The sequence below is a fragment of the Vidua chalybeata genome, chromosome 14 (genome assembly GCF_026979565.1).
Source record: "Vidua chalybeata isolate OUT-0048 chromosome 14, bVidCha1 merged haplotype, whole genome shotgun sequence".
Lineage (NCBI taxonomy): Eukaryota > Metazoa > Chordata > Aves > Passeriformes > Viduidae > Vidua > Vidua chalybeata.
Genome location: NC_071543.1, coordinates 15,866,135 through 15,886,658, shown reverse-complemented (window position 1 = coordinate 15,886,658; position 20,524 = coordinate 15,866,135). Strand labels below are relative to the sequence as shown.

Below are 20,524 nucleotides of genomic sequence, written 5' to 3'. Positions count from 1 at the left end.
CAGAGAAATACTTTGGTGTTGTGTGGGACTGACAAACCTTGCAGTTAAAGATCCTGAATAATCATTTTTGTCAAATAAAAAGTACTAAGGAGGATTTCTGGTCCAGTGGATAATGACTGTCATCACGGAATAGGATTGCACTGATTGCATCTTATGAATGAAGCTAACAGGAACTCACAGCACCAAACAACAGCATTTTGTGGTGGGATAAATACTTAAGCACTTGAGAAACAGTAAGACATTGACAGTGAAATAGCTCTGCTCCAGTGCAGTCCTAGAATTATATTAAACAGTAACAAAAGGGTCTCGTGGTGATGTTAGACTTTCCTGAGTGTGCCTTGCCTCAGTAGGAAAAGGATGTGCAAGGGGAGTTTCTCTTATCTCATCTAACCAGTATAGTGATGCTTTGTTCCTCAGCAAAAGACATTTAGGTCAGGGATGATCCAGCACTGTGAGAACTCTGCAGCTTTATTTCCTTTACATGTTGAAAAGTAGAAATGACAGCTCCATCCATGGAACTGCATGGGAGCTGGAAGTTTTAATCAAAATCAAACAATAAAACAATGGAAGTTTTAACAAAAATCTCTCTGGGACAGTTGGAAACATAAGGAACATAAGACTTGATCATACTCCTTTTCTCTCTGAATTCACAGCTCCTAATTGTCACATATTTATCAGTGCAGTAAGCAAGTGCTGCTGTTAAATCTCTATTTTTTGTTCTTGCATAGTTGGATGTTTCCTGCTAGACTGTTTTCTGTGCTGCACTGTGCTCCAGCACGTCTGGCAGTACCTCTGGCAGTACCACAGGGGTAACGTGGCCTCTGGTTCCCATTAGTCACTTTTTACTATTTTCACTCTTCTTTTGCTATGCGAACAAGGAGCTTGTAATAAGGTGTTAACAGGCTGCTAGCTGGTTTATTGTTATTATTGATTTAAGGTGATAAGACTTTAATATAATCATACACAATGAACAATATTAAGAGATTAGTTTAAAGCCATATAAGCCATTAAATATAAAATAAAAACTTTCCAGAAATTTCCAGCGTTTTCTGGCACAGGTGTTCTGTGCTGGGTTATTTTGCCTACATTGCTATATCTGGCTTTTTCAAATCTGTGGTTTTAGTCCTGCTGTTCTTACACTCAAACTGGTGTTATGGGAGGGGCAACTCTGAAGCAGGAGATTCTGAATTTTACCCAGTTCCACTTTCTTCTCCTTGTAAGGTGGAAGAAGAGGCTGAGCAAGACTAACGTGTGGCTTTGGGCTTCAGAGGGATAGAAAGAGTTAATGAGTTAAGAAAAAAAGAAAGGGTTTTGCATGCAGCGAATGTAGTACAGTCAAATATCGATCTGTTAATTAACAAGAAAATACATGAAATTAATGACTGATAAACTTTCTAACACTAATAACTTTCTTTTTAAATCTGTGTTCAACATGCTGGCTAAAGGAAAAAATACTGCAATTGGGGTAACTTTTTAAAAATAATGATGAAAACATTTTCTTGGATATATTAATAAAGAGCAGTGAGCAACAAGATTGAAAAACAATATAAATTCTTTTGGAAACAGTAAATATGTAAATAATAAAAGCCAAATTTGTTGTTTCTGAGGTAACGGTCATCCAAGAAACTTCAGTGATGTTCATAAGATGGTTTGGGCTGGGAGGGACCTTAAAGCTCACCCAGTGCCACCCTGCCATGGCAGGGACACCTTCCACTGTCCCAGGCTGCTCCAAGGCCCAACGTCCAACCTTGGACACTTCCAGGTTGTGGAACTTGGACACTTCCAGGGATCCAGGGGCAGCCACAGCTTCTCTGGGCACCTGTGCCAGGGCCTGCCCACCCTCACAGGGAACAATTTGATTTCTTCCTCAAATCGACCCGTAAGTCATACAAAAACACGCGTGCTTGCATTGAAGCGATTTGCGTTTGGCTCAGTAGGTGGAATGCCGCCATGTGACTGTAGTTAAGAAGCTTATTGATGGATGTAGGCGCTTGTGTATGTATGTATACTCCCCGCTGCATCCCGCAGCGTTCCTGCCTGGCAGGTCAGGGCTGCTTCTGCGGATGAGCAGGACAGCAGAGGAGTGAGCGACGCTGAGGCCGAGGGGCTGGCGGGTTCCAGGGGGACGGACGCGGGACACCCCCGGGCTCTCGCCCCGCTCCATCCCCGAGCCCTCCGCTCCCTCAGGCGGGGCCGCCCCTCTGTCCCGGAGCGCTCCGCTCCCTCAGGCGGGCCCGCCCCTCTCTCCCGGAGCGCTCCGCTCCCTCAGGCGGGCCCGCCCCTCTCTCCCGGAGCGCTCCGCTCCCTCAGGCGGGGCCGCCCCTCTCTCCCGGAGCGCTCCGCTCCATCCCCGAGCGCTCTGCTCCCTCAGGCGGGGCCGCCCCTCTCTCCCCGAGCGCTCCGCTCCCTCAGGCGGGGCCGCCCCTCTCTCCCGGAGCGCTCCGCTCCCTCAGGCGGGGCCGCCCCTCTCTCCCGGAGCGCTCCGCTCCATCCCCGAGCGCTCCGCTCCCTCAGGCGGGGCCGCCCCTCTCTACCGGAGCGCTCCGCTCCCTCAGGCGGGGCCGCCCCTCTCTCCCGGAGCGCTCCGCTCCCCCCGCGGCCGCCGGAACCCCCGCCGCCGCCGCTCCCGCCCTTTCCGCCGGCGGCGCGCCCGTGACGGCGCCTCCCAAGATGGCGGACAACCTGCCCACAGAGTTCGATGTGGTGGTGGTGGGCACCGGTACGGGCGGGACGGACACGGGGGGCAGCGCCGGCCCTGGCAGGGGCCGAAGCTCGAAGGGGCGGCGGGGGGACGCGGGTCCCCGGCTGAGGGGCGGCAGCGGCGTCTGGGGAGGGCGGGCAGGGTGTGCGAGTGGCTGCTGAGGTACCTGCGGGACGTTTCCGTGACAGCGGCGGGGACATTCCCCCCAGCGTCCCGGGCATCGCAGCCCGCTGTAGGGCTGCTGCTCACACTGCAGTGGCCACATTTGCTTAGAAATGGAGTTGTCACGGAGGGCCGTGTGGGGCTGGACCTGAGAGGGATTTGCCAAGACCCCCGGCCCTGTGACCGGGCACAAACCTTGTCTGACTGACTCTGCCTCCCCTGCCAGCCCTTGTTCCCGAAATACCATCCTGCTCGTCAGGTTTGCTTTTGTGCAAGGAAAATAGCTCTGAAGAGCTGAACTTCTATCTTGTTGCAATATATGTGCTATAGGCTGATATGTTTTTTATCATATCCTGCCATACAAGTAGTTTTAAATCTTCAAAGTCAGTTTTCTAATATCTACCACTGCTTTATAAATAACACAAAACTTTTTGAGTCTTTCTCATTAAAGCACATCTCTCTGTCTATGAATGATTGCATATTCCAGACACTTAATTCTAATCTTTCTGCACTTTCTGTATCCTGGGCAACTTCATCCTGTTCAGGTGAATAATGCTGGAGACCTGGAGTGTCTCACTGTAACTTACCACAATCTCACAAACCAAGAGAAATTTTTAAACATTCCTTCAGAACTAAGATTCTTGGTGCTTGTGTAGCAAAATAATCTTGAATTATTGGAATAGATTTCTGTTTGTAGAATCCAGTGGCAGTGACCTGGTTCAGATTGGTCTCAATAAGCCTTAAATTCAGCACTGAGCTCTACTCTTAAAGTGCATCACTGTTTATAGGTCCCAAATTTACAGGCAGATTTTGTTTGCCTTTGCAAAGAGCTCAGGGTGTTGTTTGGAGCACAAATGGGAAGGCACTTCTAAATGTTACTGTTTTCCATATGAAATTAGTAACTCTGGTTTTGGAGTTTGCTGATCTGTGAAATTATGTCCATGGGAGTTAAGATTCCTAGCACTTTGGAATAGAATGAATGAGTTTCTTAAAGAAATTGCTGATTTCAGTGTTCAGCAGAAAAAAGCAATCCCCATACAGTGTATGTATAATTGTTTAAAAGATTTCTGATTTATATCTGGAGTTTTTGAGTAATCATAAAACCATACTGCCCCCATTGTTTTGACCAAAACTGTGCTAAAATGAAAATTTTAAGTTCTTGAGCAAATTAAGAGATCCCTTTTGTGTCTTAACGCTGTTCTGTGTCATGGTTTGCAGTTATGAATCTGACATTTTTTATATGTGCTCAGATTTGAGAACATTTTGAGTGTGTCAGGAGGTTGGTTAATAATAAGAAACTGAAGTATCAAACTGTAAGGGTGAAATATTAAACATTGTGCAACTTCTGTGATTTTTGAGGATGATCCATTTACTGCCATGGGGTAAACATGCAGAAACTCAGAGTTTTATGAAAACTATATTAATGTTAAGCTATTTACTCCTCTAGCCATGAAGGGAACAAGGACTGTCTGTGCCAGAGCAGGTCACGTGCAGCCATCAAACCCAATCTTCCCTGCTTTGGAGTGAGGTGTGATATTGGAGCTTTGATGTTGCAAGAGGGAGGTTCTCTGAGCTAAATTCTCTGAAATATTGCTGTATTTGGGGGTGTTGATTTATATTCAAGGATGCCTTTTTGCCCACCTGTAGAGAGTACTGCTCAAACTAATTCCAAGACTCTCAGAGTTCTGCACTTCAGGAGTTGTTTTGTCTGTGCATTCCTTTTTCCTGAGAACATCCATAAGTGGTGATTAGCACTGATGACTGACTGAGGGTTTTTAATCTGTATTAAATTTCTCAGTATGGAAGATTGTTCAGAGCAGAACTTTCATCTGGCTTCTCTTTGGGAAGTGACTCCTGAGGGAATATTTTAGCCTAGTCTTCAACTCTCTGGTTTCTCTTGCTGTCACTGGTGCTGAGTGTACCTATGAATATGCAATTGCCATACCATAATAATTAGAATGTTTGTGTTTAATGGTATTTTTAATGCATAGTAGTAATTGTATTAATTTCTGCATGTGTGGCCTTTTCCTGGTTTTATAACTTGTGCATCTATTAAATTCAGTAATTAGACTGAGTGGTAACATAAGATTTGGATTTGTTTTTATTTCAGGCTCATTTAACTGTTTCCCTGTAGTGAGCTTAGTGCAAATGGAGCCTCAACTAAATTTTAGTCATCAGTGCTTCAGTTAATGTCTAGGTTCAATTAATTCATCAATATTGCTATGGGAAAAGGAAATTTTCTTTTAGAAAAAATTCCTTTTCCTTAACTCATATATTTTCTTCAATGAGCAAGTTTAGAGCAAGGTGGATGTGAGTACAAAAATACTCATCCTGGTGGGTACAGCAGCTGAAATTTTGCTACTATCGTGGAATTGACATCCACAGTTCTAAAGAAAACTGGATTATCTCATGACATGAAACGGATGAGCATAAATTGAGGTTTTTCATGGCCAATACAATATGAGAATTAAAGCTGTTAGGATGTTGTTTTGCTTTACTTCCTTTTTGTTGTAGCCTTGAAGTGACTCTCCCCTCCCTGTCTCCTCCAGTCTCTCATATCCCTGCTTTTTGAACACAGTGCTGTGCTCGTTACCCATCAGCCAGGCAGGAGTGGGTTTGTTGGATGCTCTTGGCCAAAGCAGATATTCTCCAGGATCATCAGTCCTCAGAGCAGGTCTGCTCTTTGGGAAGGTCTCTTCTCTGTGATTTTTATCGGTGTAATAGCAGAACTGGGGGTCAGTGGCTGACCTTTTGTCTTCAGGCAGTTGTGAAATAGGAAAATTCATAGGCAAAACATTCAGCAGTGCTGAGTTCAGGGCAGAAACCCCTGTAAGTGCCAAGATTTGCAACTTTGTGGCTGTGCAGAGTGGTTTGGATACCGGTGCAGGGTCATGTTTACCTTGGAATTTCTTCAGTGAACTGGATTGTATTCAGTCTGGACTTCTTGTCTCTGACACTCCCCAAGACCTGTGTTAACTGCTGGAAAAGTTGTAAAGGATATTGCTCTTTGAAAGGTGTTGTATTCACAACTTTGTCTGCCAGTAATTCTATTTGTTTCCTAAAAAAGAGTTATTCTTTATAAAAGCAGTCACAGTAAATATTCTAGTTCTATGCCATTTTCTTTCCATTCTGGTTTTCAGTGGTTATAAATAACACATGAAATGACTTTCAAGGTAGAAAGCAGGAAACCATTTTGAAATATTCTATAAAATAAGGAGTGATTTATGGTTTCATATGATTTTGGCTGAAAGCACTCGGGCTTTGCCGGGTCATCAAAGTCCTGTCAGGAGAATCTATTATTTATTGTTCGATATGCTGGGAGTGGTGTAAGTACTTTATGTTTATCTTATGTAAGTGTAGTGTGTTAGGAAAAATCACTTCCAGATACTAACACTGTTTTTAAAATATACCTTACAAGTAAACCCAAATATTTCAAATGCAAACTTTAAAGTAAACACTGAAGATTGATAAAAAAAATTCATAATAGTTTTATTGTTGCAGGATATTTTTAGAATGTGACTAAAATATTTTGTAATACATCATTTGGGCAGATATTTTGGTTGCATTATCTTATATAACTGCAGTCTTCGGTTTATATCAGCAGCTATTTAAAGTTGATGAAAGCTCGATGGAAAACCAGCTGAAGATGGATATTTTTTGACGTCAGTGGTCATTGTGGACTAACACAGTGGCACTGACTTGTAATGTTGATGTCTGGAAGGAGGAAATAGACCACGTTTTATAATCATTTGTACATAAGTCATTGCCTGTCCATTTAAATGTCAAACAAAATGAACACTGACTCAACAGTCCTGTCCCGTGTCCTCTCTGTGTGTGTCCCCCTTTCATTTTTTTCAGTATTCTCCACATGTAAATGTACCTTTAGCTTCTTTACTGATTTTTTTAACCTGACTAAAATGGAGGGGTTGTGTGCTGGCCTGGCTTCCAGTCTGGATTTTGGGGTGTAGCAGAGGTACACCCCTCTGGGAGGTTTAGGCTCCCACTGGTACCTCAGGCAGGTTCCTTTCCCAGATACTGCGCAGTGTCCCTGGCTGCTCTTGTGGGAGAACTCGTTGTTCTGTGAATCCTTTGTTGTCCTTCTCAGCCTGTTTGTGTTCTGCAGCTTTTCCAGATCATATTGCTGATCTTACAGAATCAGAGCCTGCAGGACTCCTGTGACTCTACTGTGAAAAATACAGAGTAGGTCATCTGCATATCAAGGTGAAAAACTCCTTTAGAAAAAGGCTTAGTAAGGTACTTTGAAATTCCAGTCTGAATGAGGAACAGTGGAAAGCCAGGTTTGTGTATCCCAGCAGGAAATGTGGTTCCACTGCCTGGAGAATGGCAGTGGGTCCAGTCCTCCTGCAGGAGCTGCTCTCAGGCTGTGCCAGGGCACCCTGGGAGAGAGAGCCCCTGCTGCTACCCAGGGAGCTACCTGGAGCTGCTGATGCAGGAGAAACCTCCTCAGTATCCTTTCATGAAGTGTTTACAAATGTGTAAGGAGCAAGGAGAGCAAGCTCTTTTCCCATGGGGAAGCAGAAGAGGAAGTGAAAGTATTAGAAGACTTCAATGAAAATAAAACTCAGTGTGTGTCTTGCTGTGCAGATCTTTAAATTCAAGTGCTTTGCTTTGTCTGCTGCTATTGCTTTAAACCAAAGATTGGACTCAGAGCTGTAGTTTGTGCTGGAGAACATTGCTTGGTGTGAGTATAATTTTTAGTAAGAAGTTACATTCTTATTTCAAGCCTAAGTGCTTGTGTTCCTTTTGTAAATAATGTTCATTTACACCAACTGTGAGATTGAATTGTTTTCATTGCCAAGTTCCTGTGATAAGACACAGATAACTGTATGCAAGTACAGTGTAGGAGAAGAAACTTTTTACCTGTGACTTCTTTCTTGACCAGTAACACGTTCTTACTTTTCTTAGTGGGTTGACATTTTTATGCCATACTCTGTAATGCAGAAGTGTTTTCTGATACTGCTCTGCAATATGAGTAAATATTAAAATGAATCAATTTTAATCATCTTTATCTTAAAAAATTATATACAAGAAGTAATTTAATTTGCAATTAAATTATGAAATGCTTTTAAAATGTCACATATATCAAAAGCACACCAGGAGTATTTTGTAGTGAGCTCTTCCAGAGTCAGCTGCTCTTCTCTACTTAGAAGTTCAGATGCAAACAAAATGTATTGCAGCTGGTCAACTGTCTGACTCCAGAAGATTGTTTTGAAATTGTCTGCGTTCCAACGTTTTTATATATTTCCCTTCAACATTTTATATTATGAAGAAGCCACTTGTGATTTATTTAGTAGTTGGAGTGAAGCAAATTAAACATTTAAGCCTTTTCAAGATGGATCTTGTGTAATTCAGTAAAAACTTATCATCTGGATGACTGCAAAGCAGTTTGCAGTGAACAGCTCAGGAATAAGGATGCTGCCAGAGACACGAAGTTGTTTAGTTTAGAAATTGCTCGGGGCAGTGACTGCGTCCTTTTCAGGGCACTGCAAGAGGCAGTGCAGCACTAGAGCAGCAAGTACAGCTGCTAAGCAGGAGACACAATGTGTAAGCCTAAAATGAGTTTTTGATCACACAGAGGTGAATTATAAGTTTTCATTATTTTGTAAGACTTCAGAAATTAATTGGCTTTAAAACAGAATAAAAAAAAGTTTTCCACCTTAGTGCTTATCTCAAACTTTGTTGTATTGGAGCTAAAAATATAATTGGTTTTTGGATAACTAAATAACGTGCAGCTAATTCCTCGGTTTCTTTTTTACTTCTAAAACACTATTCTAGAAAACAAGAGTATGGCTGATTTTATTTAATAGGGAATCTCCATGTAATGGAGATTATCTTGGTCAGAGGTTACTGGAAACAACCAGATGCAGACTTCAAGGTCAGCTTGCAGCAGGCACCTCTTTGAGATTTATGGAGATGAATCTGCCTGTTATGTATCCAGGAAGGCTGGGATGGAGGCAGTGCTCAGGGAGGGGCCTGTGCAGAGAAACCTTTCTGCTCAGCACAGGGCTGTCCTGAGCCCAGTGCTTGTGCTGCCTGCTGGGCACCTCCCTCCTGCCTGCTGGGCACCGCCCTCCTGCCTGCTGGGCACCTCTCTCCTTCCTCCTGCCTGCTGGGCACCTCCCTCCCTCCTTCTGCCTGCTGGGCACCTCCCTCCTTCTGCCTGCTGGGCACCTCTCTCCCTCCCTCCTCCTGCCTGCTGGGCACCTCCCTCCCTCCTCCTGCCTGCTGGGCACCTCCCTCCTTCCTCCTGCCTGCTGGGCACATCCCTCCTTCCTCCTGCCTGCTGGGCACTTCCCTCCCTCCTCCTGCCTGCTGGGCACATCCCTCCCTCCTTCCTCCTGCCTGCTGGGCACCTCCCTCCTGCCTGCTGGGCAACTCCCTCCTTCCTCCTGCCTGCTGGGCACCTCCTTCCTCCCTCCTGCCTGCTGGGCACCTCCTTCCTCCTGCCTGTTGGGCACCTCCCACCCTCCTCCTGCCTGCTGGGCACCTCCTTCCTTCTGCCTGCTGGGCACCTCCCTCCCTCCTCCTGCCTGCTGGGCACCTCCCTCCTCCTGCCTGCTGGGCACCTCCCTCCCTCCTTCTGCCTGCAGCTTCTTCCGAGGCAGCCCTGGAATCTCTCCTAGCACTTCCCAGGGTGTTGGACAGAAACGTTGGTACAAACCTTGGTTTCCTCTGCCTGCTGAAGTGGCCATGCCACCATGTTCGTTAGTTTAATTAGAGCTAATTATTGTTACAATGCATTCTGCTTGCTGCTTTGTTTCTTTCCAATGGGAAGCCAAATGCAGGAGGATAAGTGCCTTGTGAGGAACCTAACACATTTCAAAATCTGAATATAATCCATTTTAGGGCTTTTGAGAAATCAAAGTTCAGATCAGGAGGCTGTTTCCAAGTAAGAAGAGTTTCGAAAAACACATATTTCTCTGTTACTGAATTATCTGAAGAGGACCTATTTTGCACAGCTCTCTGAGTGTCCTGTCAGAGGCAGTTCAGCTTTCCATGCTGTCATTTCATAAATTGCCATTTTTCTAAGCAGACTTTTCTAAGTTAGTTTTTTTCCTAGTTAGAGAAGGACAATAGCTATATTGTAATTGTCCAGAACCCTCTTTCTTGGAAAAGGCTTTTGTTCAGTAACCACCATGCAAGACAGGTCACACGTAGGAGTAACTTGCATTTGACAAAGCTTCCTCTTTTCCCTGTGCCTTTGTTTCTGTTAGAGAATTCAGAAACTGGTGCCATGTGACAGTCTTATTTATGTCTTGGATTTCCTAAAGTGTTGTCACCCAAGAGCAAAGTGTGTCCTGTTGCAGCAGGTTGTTGGGAGCCTCCCCAAAAGCTGGGATGTGCTGGCCTCGCCTTCCAGCCACGCTCCCACTCTTACCACTGGGTATGTGGGGGGCCACAGTGTCTTAGAAGCACAGGGTTGGTGAAGAAAATTGATGCCAGCTTTCAAGAGCGAGGAAACTAATTCAGGGAACAATTTCATCCAAGGTTAATGGAAGAACAGACCTCCAACACAGTATCAATTGGATCAAGCTAAAAGCAATCAGTTATGCCCTGGTAGCTATAACTCGGCCCAGGTCAGCCAGGCAGCACTGGTGATGTTTTACAACACTTTCTCAGTGGCTTTTATCAATAAGGAAGGAGAAACAAGTTTCTCAATTCCATTTCTAGAGTAATGCTCTCTGTGCCCCAATGAGGGAAAGAAAAGCTTTTTTGGGAACTCCAAACAAAGAATAGTTGTAGATTCTATTCCAGATAGTTTATAGAGGGAGTGAAATGAACCATATATATAAACATGGGGGACAGCTGAGTGTGGAGCTCTCCCATAATGACTCTGTGCAGCCAAGGTCTCATGGCAGTCCAGAAGTGTTTGCTGCACTTATGTATTTTCTCCTTGTCTCCTTGGTCACAATGGTCTGTGTTTTGAGCTCTTGCTTCCAAAAGGTCAGCTTGGAAGACTTGAAGGCTGTGAAACAAGCATCCCAGAAACTGCTGCAACTGTTCATCCTTCCTTCTGCCCCTGGAGGTTAATTCTGTGTTAAACCTTCACTTGCTATGGAAGGTCAACAATGCAAAACTATTTTCACTTTTTCTGCTTTATCAATTCAGAAAAGGATTTATTTTTTAATCCATTAAAAAATAGTCATTAAAACCAGAAATTTTGAAGGGAAGTTGTAGGTATTTTTCTGGAAAATTTGTCATGCCTGTCTTACACTTCCTTCTTTGTACTGATACAAACATTTGTACTTCTGGACAACACCATGGAAGATCTCTCCCAAAAACCAACCATTTATTTGATTTGGAAGGAGGTCAGAAGGGGCAGATGATGAGGGCAGAGGTTGCACCTCTTTATTTTGATGATTGTGTTGGCTTCTGCTGATCTGAAGAGTTGGTGAAACTGTAGTCTGGTGTAGCCAGCTCCCAGGGGATGTTTTCTAGACTGCAAAGTTTATTTGTTGGTGAAGGCACTGTTCTGTCTAGACAGAATAGACAGCCCAGGCCTGGAATTCTGCTGGAGAGGATGTTTGTCATGGAGTGAGCCAGAGTAGATTGTGCCCTTCCACTGCTGCTTTTTCCCCTTGCAGGTCTGTCTCTGCAGTTGCACCAGTGCAGCTGCTTCTGGTGCTGCTGGAAATCAGATCAGCCAAACACTCCTTTCATTTCCTTAAATCTCATCCCTTAATTAAATACATGGCCTAAGTGTCTCCTAATACCAGTCCCTAGAATTTTAATTGCTGTTCCTGAATTACTTGCTTAAACAGCTAACAGATCATTGAAAAAGAGATTTGAGGGAAGTTAGTGCCTCAGAGCTTAGCTGGTGAGCTGTCCTGCTTTTCTGAACCTGCTCCAGAATCCAAGGCATTTAACTGGGCAAGTGAAATCTGGTGAGTGGGAGTAGACATTACAGAACAGCCCCATTTATTTATTGAACTCCAGTGGGATCCTGTGCCATTCCAAGCATGTATTGCTGGTAGAGGTATCACAGCCTCTTGGTGTGCTTTTTTGCTACATTTTTTTTTTTCTAAATATAGTGAAAACATACTGATTTGGTAGAGTGCAATTGCATAACGTGGGAGATTTTGATAGGGATACCACTCTAAGGACAATCAGTCTTTTTGTTCACTTTGAAGTGAACAAAATTGCACAGAAATGCCCTCAGGTAATCCCTGTCCACATTACCAAGGATGTGGTTAACAGAGCACCCCACTAAGCTTTGTGTATCATTGTGCTGGCAATTATTCAGTCTGGTTATGAGAGCAGGCTGTGGGGAGAAGATGCTGGTGCCAAGCTTTAACTCAGTAGTGTTTGCAATTGGTATGTGCCGTAGAGTTATTAGAAAAAAAAATAATATAAAGTTGCATTTAAGAGGGTCAGCAAAATGTTAAAGAGCACAATATAGTGTTCATTATTTTAGTAGCATGAGAATGTTAAAAATTTCAGTGACTCACATTGTAAAATTTCTTTTGTTTGAGTTGTAATCTTCTGACCAGGTTCTACCATTATTGCAATTTTTAATATATCATGGCATGCTAAGTTCTAAAAACTGCATGTGTCATTTCAGGTTTGCCTGAGTCCATTATTGCAGCAGCGTGTGCCAGAAGTGGCCAGAGAGTTCTTCATGTGGATTCGTAAGTTACTCCAGTAATTTCCCTTTTGGAGAGCTAAACTGACTGGAAGGGTTTCTGTGTCTCTGTCAGTGTGGGCTGCAGGACTCCTGTCTCTTCATCTGGCACCAAGTAATGTTATGTTTCTGTCTCTGCCTTATTTTGGGGGTGTTATTTCCATCAATAGAGCAGGCAGTTTTTGGAAGCTAGCTCAGGGATTTGGAGCATCAGTGCTGTGTTCTTTGCAACAGGCAGGAATGGCTGCTGGTTTAGTGCCCTTGATTCTCATTCCTGACAGTAATTATCCCATTCTCTTTGTGAGAATAACTTGTGTTATTTCAATTTTCTGTCTTCATTGGGTATCAGTGTGTAATAGTATTGGCCACTGGAACTTTGATTTCTGTTATCCTTGCCTGTTTTTAGCTACGATGAATATTACCTTTTAACAATGTAAGTTGTTCCCCTCATTAGTGATCAGAATTATTAATTAAAAAATTTCTCAGTGTATAAAGAAATGAGATTTGAGGTTACTGAAATAGCTGTGTTAGATGTGCTACTTTGATTAATCTGTTGTTCCCTACAAAGGCCTGAGTTAAGTCAGGCACCAGGTATTGCACACATACATGCATAAAGTCTTTGTTTATTGTTTACTTGCTCTCATTACCTTGTGTACCTTATTTTATTACTTTTAATCTCCAGCCATGTTTGCATTTATCATAATATACTGCATAGGTGATTATGGGAGATAGTTTTGAAGTGGCCTATTATAAAATACTGAGTTCTGAGTTTGATTTATAAACACTGTCCAAGCATTGCCATCAGCAGTAGCTAATCGTATTCAAAATAGTCACTTCACTGCAGTGTTGCCATAAATTGCTGTAGACTGATTTTAAACTGAAGTTAGTTTCTGCCAACTAGTAATTGAAGGAGCTCTATTTCTCTGTGCCAGCTATCTGTCTCAATAAACATAAAATCCGTGGTTCTTCTCAGAGAGCTACATTTACTGTAGGTATTAATGAGCTGTTGACATGTGAGATTTCAAGGATATTTGTTAAATGATTTAGAAAAGTAATTTGCAATTTAAAATGTGGAGATTGGCACTTAGTTTAAATTTGAAGCTGCTGGAGAAAGGTAGATCAAGACTAAAAGTGGATTACTTGAAGTGAATATGCTTCCTGTACTAATTGTGCACATGCAAAAGACTTTCTCCTAACCACTTGCTCAAGTTTCTGCTTTTGGTCCTTTGTTTATTTGCCTCTTTTAATTCTGTATCTGTAGTTATGCACCAATTTGGTGACTGAGGATGGGGCAGTTAGGGGTGAGGCATGTTTAGCTACATTTTGTATTTGATATTCAGCTCTGGAATACAGCATCTGTAGGCTGCAGTTTTATTGTCTGCATTCTTCCTCATTGGCTTATTTATCTTTCCACATAGCATTTAATTCAAAGGCAAAGGAGGGTCTAGATGCAGAATTTTAATTTATCTTCTGTGAAAAGTAGAGCAAACTGGGCATGTTTTGCTTCTTTACACCTGTTACCTTTCTTATTTTTTGCCAATACTTTGCCTGTAGAGCACTTGGGTGTTCCTTGTGTCTGAAATTTTTTATTTGAGCATCCAGAAGTGTGCTGGACCTTATTCCTGTACCCCCCCCAGTCCAAGATCCCTGCTTTTGTAGTTTGTTCCACTTCCTGCTAGACAATTTGTCTCACTTTTTTTTCAGAACCTGTAAAATATATGTTGTAATAGACCCTGTGTGTTCATACAGCCCTGTTACAGCCCTTTAACAGCTGTGAAGGGAGGGAGCTGTGGGAGTACAGCAGCCAGAGAGCAAAACAGGTGCTTCTCTAAGCAGGTCAATTTCTTGCAAGAAAAATAAGGAATTTTTTTAATTTCAATAAGGAAAACTTGGTTAAAAAATAGTTAATTCTGGTATCTTTTGAGGTTTTTTGAAAAGGTCTTTTTTTTTGTTTATTTTGGTTTAGGCTACAATCTCACAGCAAAGGTGTTAGAGAGTAAAACATGGTCTCAGCTGGGCCATGGTAATTCCCTTTGGTCATGTTCATATCCCAGGATATAATGTGATGTAGCACAAGTGACTGCCACCATCACCCACCCTTTTCCTGAAGGATCTCAGGAGCTGTTTGGGTTAAACCCCAGGCAGCTCCTAAACACCATCACTGGGCCAGACTGGGAATCTTTAATACATCTGCCTGTGCCCTAATAGGTAGCACAGGAAACTTGATGGGTTTGAAACATAAATAATTTTGTGTTCAGATCCTTAAAATCGATGTGGCAGTAACTTCCTGTGCAAAAGACAGCTGCTCTGATGGGTCAGGACTTCTTTCTGGAAGATCAGATGCAGGACAGACACATCCAGGCAGCTCTTGGAGGAAATCCTGAGGCATCAGCAGCTTCTGTGCAGGCAGCAGCAGCTTTGAGTGCCACCGTGGGGGCTGTGGCCTGGCAAGGGCCAGCTCCCCAACAGGCACCAGCCAACAAATGCTTTTGCAGGTCTTACATTTTCCTTGGGAATCTCCTGCTTTCACAAGTGTCCAGTTTCTCAAATTGCAGTCTGTCTGCAGAAGGGAACATTAGATATTTTCTTAGTTCATATTGAGATTGGTAATCAGTCAGAAAGAATTTGTGATTTCAGTGTTGCAATTATTTCAGTCCTGGTAACTGAAGAATAAAGTGAAAAAGTAGCATAGGAGAAGAGACAAGGGATTTGCAGAGTTAAAATTGTACTTTAGCTACAATTCCAGAAGTTTGCAAAACTTTTTTCTGCTGTTAGCTCTGAACTGCAGATTAGAGATTTGGAAATTGTGAAGGGAAAGGAGCAGTGTTGTAATTCAGGTGAAATCCAGGTAACAAGGAGGAGTTGAGCAAATATCATTTAGGAAATAATGTTTGGTAGGGAAGGAAAACATCTGTGCTCTAACTTGGTAGAAAAAGTATTTTCCACCTCTGCTGTTACACCTTCAAAATGATTCCTATTCTTAGTTAGGGAATAATTGGATTATAACCCTAAAAAAGGGAGAGAATATCCATCTTTGTAGTTTGCTAATATAGCAAGAGAAGAGGGGAGCTTAGGCCTGGAAATTTTGGGACAATATTTTAGCTTTAATTAGGCTTTGATCTTGACCATTACTTAAAGGAATCCCTCAGTTCATCTTCAGGGCAATTATAACAAAAATATTTGGTTACAAAGGAATCCTAATTGTAAAACCATTAGTCAGCTCTTCTCAGAATTCCTCTTCAAGACTTGCTATAAACTTTGCTCATTATGTCAGTAATCATGTCTGCTCTGTCTTCCTTCTGTAGTGTTTTCAGATGAGAAAATTAAGCAATCTTGATTCATCATGTAGTACAGTGAAACTAATTAAAATTCCAGGATAAGAAAAAATCTGGAAGTTGCTACTTGAGGAGATGAATATTTGAGGTGGCATTACCCAGACTGGGAAGGGTGCTCAGACCCCAGAGGAAAGGAGGGACAGCTGTGCTTCATTTTCCCTTGGAGAGGGGCTGTGCCAGCTCCTCAGAATGGATGGAGCTCCACAGCAGGGTCATGCAGTGCTTTGTTGAACACACTGGGTTGCCTCAACACTGGGTAAAAAAATTCAAAAGGAAAAAATTCAAAGGAAAACCAAGCTGATGAACAGAGGAATGTTCACATGAAAGATGTCTGATAGCTCACAAACAAACTTTCGTAACATTCTGTGAAAGTAAGTTAATTTTTCTGAGTGAAAGTTCTAACTTTAAATAGTCTAAATATGCATGACTTGATATTAGTGTAGATTCAAGAAACCCACTCTTAATTTTAGGCAGGTTTTTTCTGGGATTTCTATGATCATGGCATTGCTTGCTCCAACTGTTATATATTGTATTCCATATTCAAGAAACTTGCAACCAGAGCAGCACATTTCCTTAAAAATAAGTCTTCATGGCTGTGGTTTTTAGAAATCTCAGAAATGACAGATAGTACATGGATATTGAGGTTTTATTCTGTAGAAATCTGAAGAAACATGCAAGAATTACCCTGCACCATTGACAGCTTAAACAAAGCTAGAAATTATCACATGAAACTGTTAGTGTCTTTTACAGATCGAAATCTCACAGAATTGGGCATCTCAAAGATCTAATCCTCATTGCTTGGTGTTCTGTGTGATACCAAACAGCAGCAGCTCTGGAGCTCACCATGTCAGTCACACAAAGGAAGGATGAACTCCTGTTCCAGAGGGTTGGGGTTCCTGCTTGGGAGCCATGTGCAGAGGGAGCTGTGCTGCCAGTGCTGCCCACACTGCAGGCTGAGGGCCCAGTCCCCCCAGTTCAGGGCCTGCAACACCACAATCCCTTGTTGGAGCCACCTTTATTCAGTGAATGCTGGATTCTGTTGTCTTTGCAAAAGATGTCCTATTTATGTTCTTCACTATTGCCTTGCAGGAGCTGAAAGACTTTTTTAGGTCAGTTTGTAGTCAGGAGCAATTAGGCAGTGCTCAGCAGACATCTGTCCTTCATATGCTAAGTAAGCAGCGTGGTCCAGAGCAGCAGCCTCTGGTGCTGAGCAGGGCTGACACTCCTGATGAAGTCTTTGTCAGTGCAGATAAGCCCTGTCAAAAGCATCCCATCGTAAATCTAGTCAGGAGAATCTAACCTGAATTTAGCTTTTCACTGTTATCACTCTGATCTCTACAATTTAAAAGTGGAGGAGGTTATGATAAGATTGATTTAACAGCCTTCACATTATTCTTTAAAATGCAAACCCTATCTTCCTCCCTACTTTTTTTTTTTTTTAGTGTATGCAATAACATTAGCTATCTGTTCAGGAGGGTATTTTTGGTATCTTTGAGGTTTCTGAAGTGCCAGCACACATTGCCAGAAAACAGAGTTAAATCCTGAAATCACTTTAATTTTGCAAGGACTGGCGACTTTTTAAAATGTAATTGCTGTATTATTTTTCTTCTCAGAGTTGTTAAATATTTAAGATGTGCTATGCATGACAACAAAAGCCAACTAATCCAACAGATGTTCAGAGAAATATTGGTAGAGAAATTTTAAAAAGAGAGAGCAGAAACTTTCTTTGATTAACAGCAGAACTATTAATTTTCTGTGCTTTAAAAGCAGTAAAGAATCTTTTTCAAGCAAGAAGGTGGTAAATAGAAACTGGGAAGTGCTCAGGGAGGGATGATCACTTTATACAAATCAGTTCCTTTGGCTCCACCTGCAGTACATGCAGTTTTGTTTCGCCAGAGCATCTTCACAGCCTGTAATAGGCAAAATACGTTGTGTAAGCAGTAAATAAACAATAAACTGCACTTTGCAGTATTTGACATAATGGATAAGAGAGCCAGTCTTGGTCAAAAAGCAGTATTATCTCTATTTTCTTCTTCTTCACACCATCCCGTCTGTTCTTCTCAGCATTATCCATTTACCCTGCAGATAATTTGATTTTGGACTGTAGTGTGTTTGGTCAGAGATGCATACAAGGACGAAAATGGAAATTTTCCATTTCATTAAGAGTTGCAAAATAATAATTTTTATCTATTTTGCATCTGAAAAATCTCGCCATGTAAAATGTTTTGAATGTATCAGACTTGGTTGTTTTTTCTTTAAATCTGGGAAAGTTGTTTTACCTGTCCAACAAGTTTTCCTTTTTTTTTTTTTCTTCACAGGAGAAATTACTATGGTGGAAACTGGGCCAGCTTTAGTTTTTCAGGATTATTGTCCTGGATTAAAGAAAATCAGGTAAAAATTTCCCAAATTGTTTCTTTTAGGCCTCCATAACATTGAATCTCTGTTGTTTGCATGATTTATTTCAAGATAAATTACCTCCCTGCTTTTGCTCTTTGGTAATTTGACAGATCAAAGAGGTTTGTAGTTCCCAGCTTTACTGGTTGAGCCTCACCCCTCTGGCCTGGCAGTCTGAGGCTCTGATGTGCTGCCTTGTCAATCTGATTGAGACCAGCCTGGTGCTCAGCCACACTTTGGGGTTCTTGAGCTTAAAGAGAAGCAACTCCACCATTGTTTTAGTTCCTTTATGATAATCTGGTCTTTTCCATTTCCTCTTTGATTGTTTTCCACTCTCTGATGTTTCAGCCCTTTTGTTTTTCTCGTTTGTATTCAGCTGATTCTTCCTTAGAGGCAGAGAAGTGGGTGCTGGATCCTTCCATTGAAATGTCCTGTAACCAGGACAAAAAGATGAATGCTGATAGTGTATTTTTCAATGACCAAAGTTTATCTGATTCATGGCAGTCCACTAGAAATCTTCCAGGGAGGATATTTATTCAGGAGATGGAGCACTAGGGCTGCATTAGCACATGGCTGCTCTGTTATTTACGGAAATGCTCAGAGCCCGTTGGGCCGTAGAAGATGGAAGCTCCTCAGCTCAGTCTCATGCCTGCTCTTTACACTGTGCTGCCTCCTGGCATAATCAGGGCACTTGCTCAGTGCCAGAGCTTCATATCCTATGAGTTGTGTTGTATGATTTACAGATTCCTGTGTGTACAGATTAATACAATCCCCCAGATCACCAGGTTTTTCCACATGGTCTTGATTCAAAGAGTTTTGTCACAGAATCTGGAACTACCCTGGCTGTGGCAAACCTGTCTTTTAGGAGATTGTATTCCAAGTTACATTCAACTCTCTACTAAAGCCTGTATTTCAGATTACTAGAGCCCATGCTTTAGTACAAATGGTGGCATGGTATAATAAAGTAACCAGCTCTAACTGTTTTAACTCAAAAAATACAAATAGAAAAAACATTAGGACAGCTAAGAGAGGTTTTTTTTTCTTTTGATGGTACATATTATTTGTGTCTGCAGAGATTTATAGTTCAAGAACAGCTTGCACAGTACAATATGTAATTTTATACTTGTTCTTTTAAGCAAAAGACAGATCTCAGTGATGAATGTGAGGACTGGAGAAAACTGATCCTTGAGGATGAAGAAGCAATTCCTCTTAGCAGCAAGGATAAAACTATTCAACATGTAGAAGATTTCTGTTTTGGCGAGTAAGTAGAAATGTAGACATTCATGAACAATTTTGTATGCCTGGGGTAAATGATCATATTGTGCTTTTGGTTTTAAGGGTTTCACCATGCTGCCATATTACACATTGTCTCAAAAAGCAACCCGGGCCTCTGAAATGTTCTCATGTCCTTGTGCTGTGTTGAAATCAATTCACTGAAACAGCCTGATCCTTCCTAAATGGCCTCTCTGGGTGCAGTGTAATTTGTTGGCCAACTTCGTGAGTTTGTGATTTACTTCTGAGTGCAAAACAGAAGTGTTGTGTTTAGATATTAGTAGTAGTAGGCAGTTGTGCACTGCCATCAATTAAATTTTTCCATTCTTAATTTGGCTAAAAGCTGCTGTTCTCATAGTCAAAAATTAAACCCCTAATTACATATAAAGTGACCCACATACAAAAGAACAGGAACACAAATGGACAACAGTTCCGTAACTACGAAATACTTCCTATGGTAAAATGATAAAGTAGTATTTGCCCCTTGTCCTTTTTATATGCAATGAATTTAACTTACTGAAGTTAAATCCACTGAATATAAATTTAACTAACTGCACTGTGTATTTATTTATTTATTTTTTATTTTTATCTTCTGGATTTTTGTACTCAACATTCTCCAGAATTCCTGAGAGGAAATTCTTCGAGATAGTTCTGTAAGTTTAAGCTTGAATCCCTAAGAAAATACCATAGGTAGCTAAATGAAATGCTGACACATACTCATAGAGAAATACAGATTTCTTTCTGTAAACGTCATAACTAGGGGGAAAAGGTGTAAATTACACAAATGCAATCTGAAGCTCACAGACTGAGACTCTTCCAAGGTTCAGTGCTGCACAGTGGTGGTGCTTGACTGGATTGCAGATAAAATGTAATGCTTATTTTAAAGCAATAGCACTTGGATATTGTAATTGTCATCCTGTTGTCATAATAAATAATGTTCAGAACCAGGATTAAATCAGATGGAAAGGTTTCATAGTCTTTTAACTTTGTGTATAATTTTTGACTGATAGTTGGCTC

At 41.9% G+C, this 20,524-nt stretch overlaps 1 protein-coding gene across 3 annotated transcripts in view; it reads left to right on the top strand.

The window, feature by feature from the left end:
* Window positions 1-2,588: 2,588 nt before the first annotated feature.
* The window catches only part of CHM (CHM Rab escort protein), a 53,218-nt gene continuing 35,282 nt past the window's right edge, over window positions 2,589-20,524 (top strand). Inside the window, exons 1-4 of one of the 3 annotated variants that reach the window (XM_053955837.1) lie at window positions 2,589-2,719; window positions 12,447-12,513; window positions 18,160-18,232; window positions 19,372-19,496. In XM_053955837.1, the coding sequence (XP_053811812.1) occupies window positions 2,671-2,719; window positions 12,447-12,513; window positions 18,160-18,232; window positions 19,372-19,496 (314 nt within the window). In that variant the 5' untranslated portion in view covers window positions 2,589-2,670. The remainder of the gene's footprint in view (window positions 2,720-12,446; window positions 12,514-18,159; window positions 18,233-19,371; window positions 19,497-20,524) is intronic. The other 2 variants (XM_053955836.1, XM_053955835.1) reach the window with 2 other exon arrangements.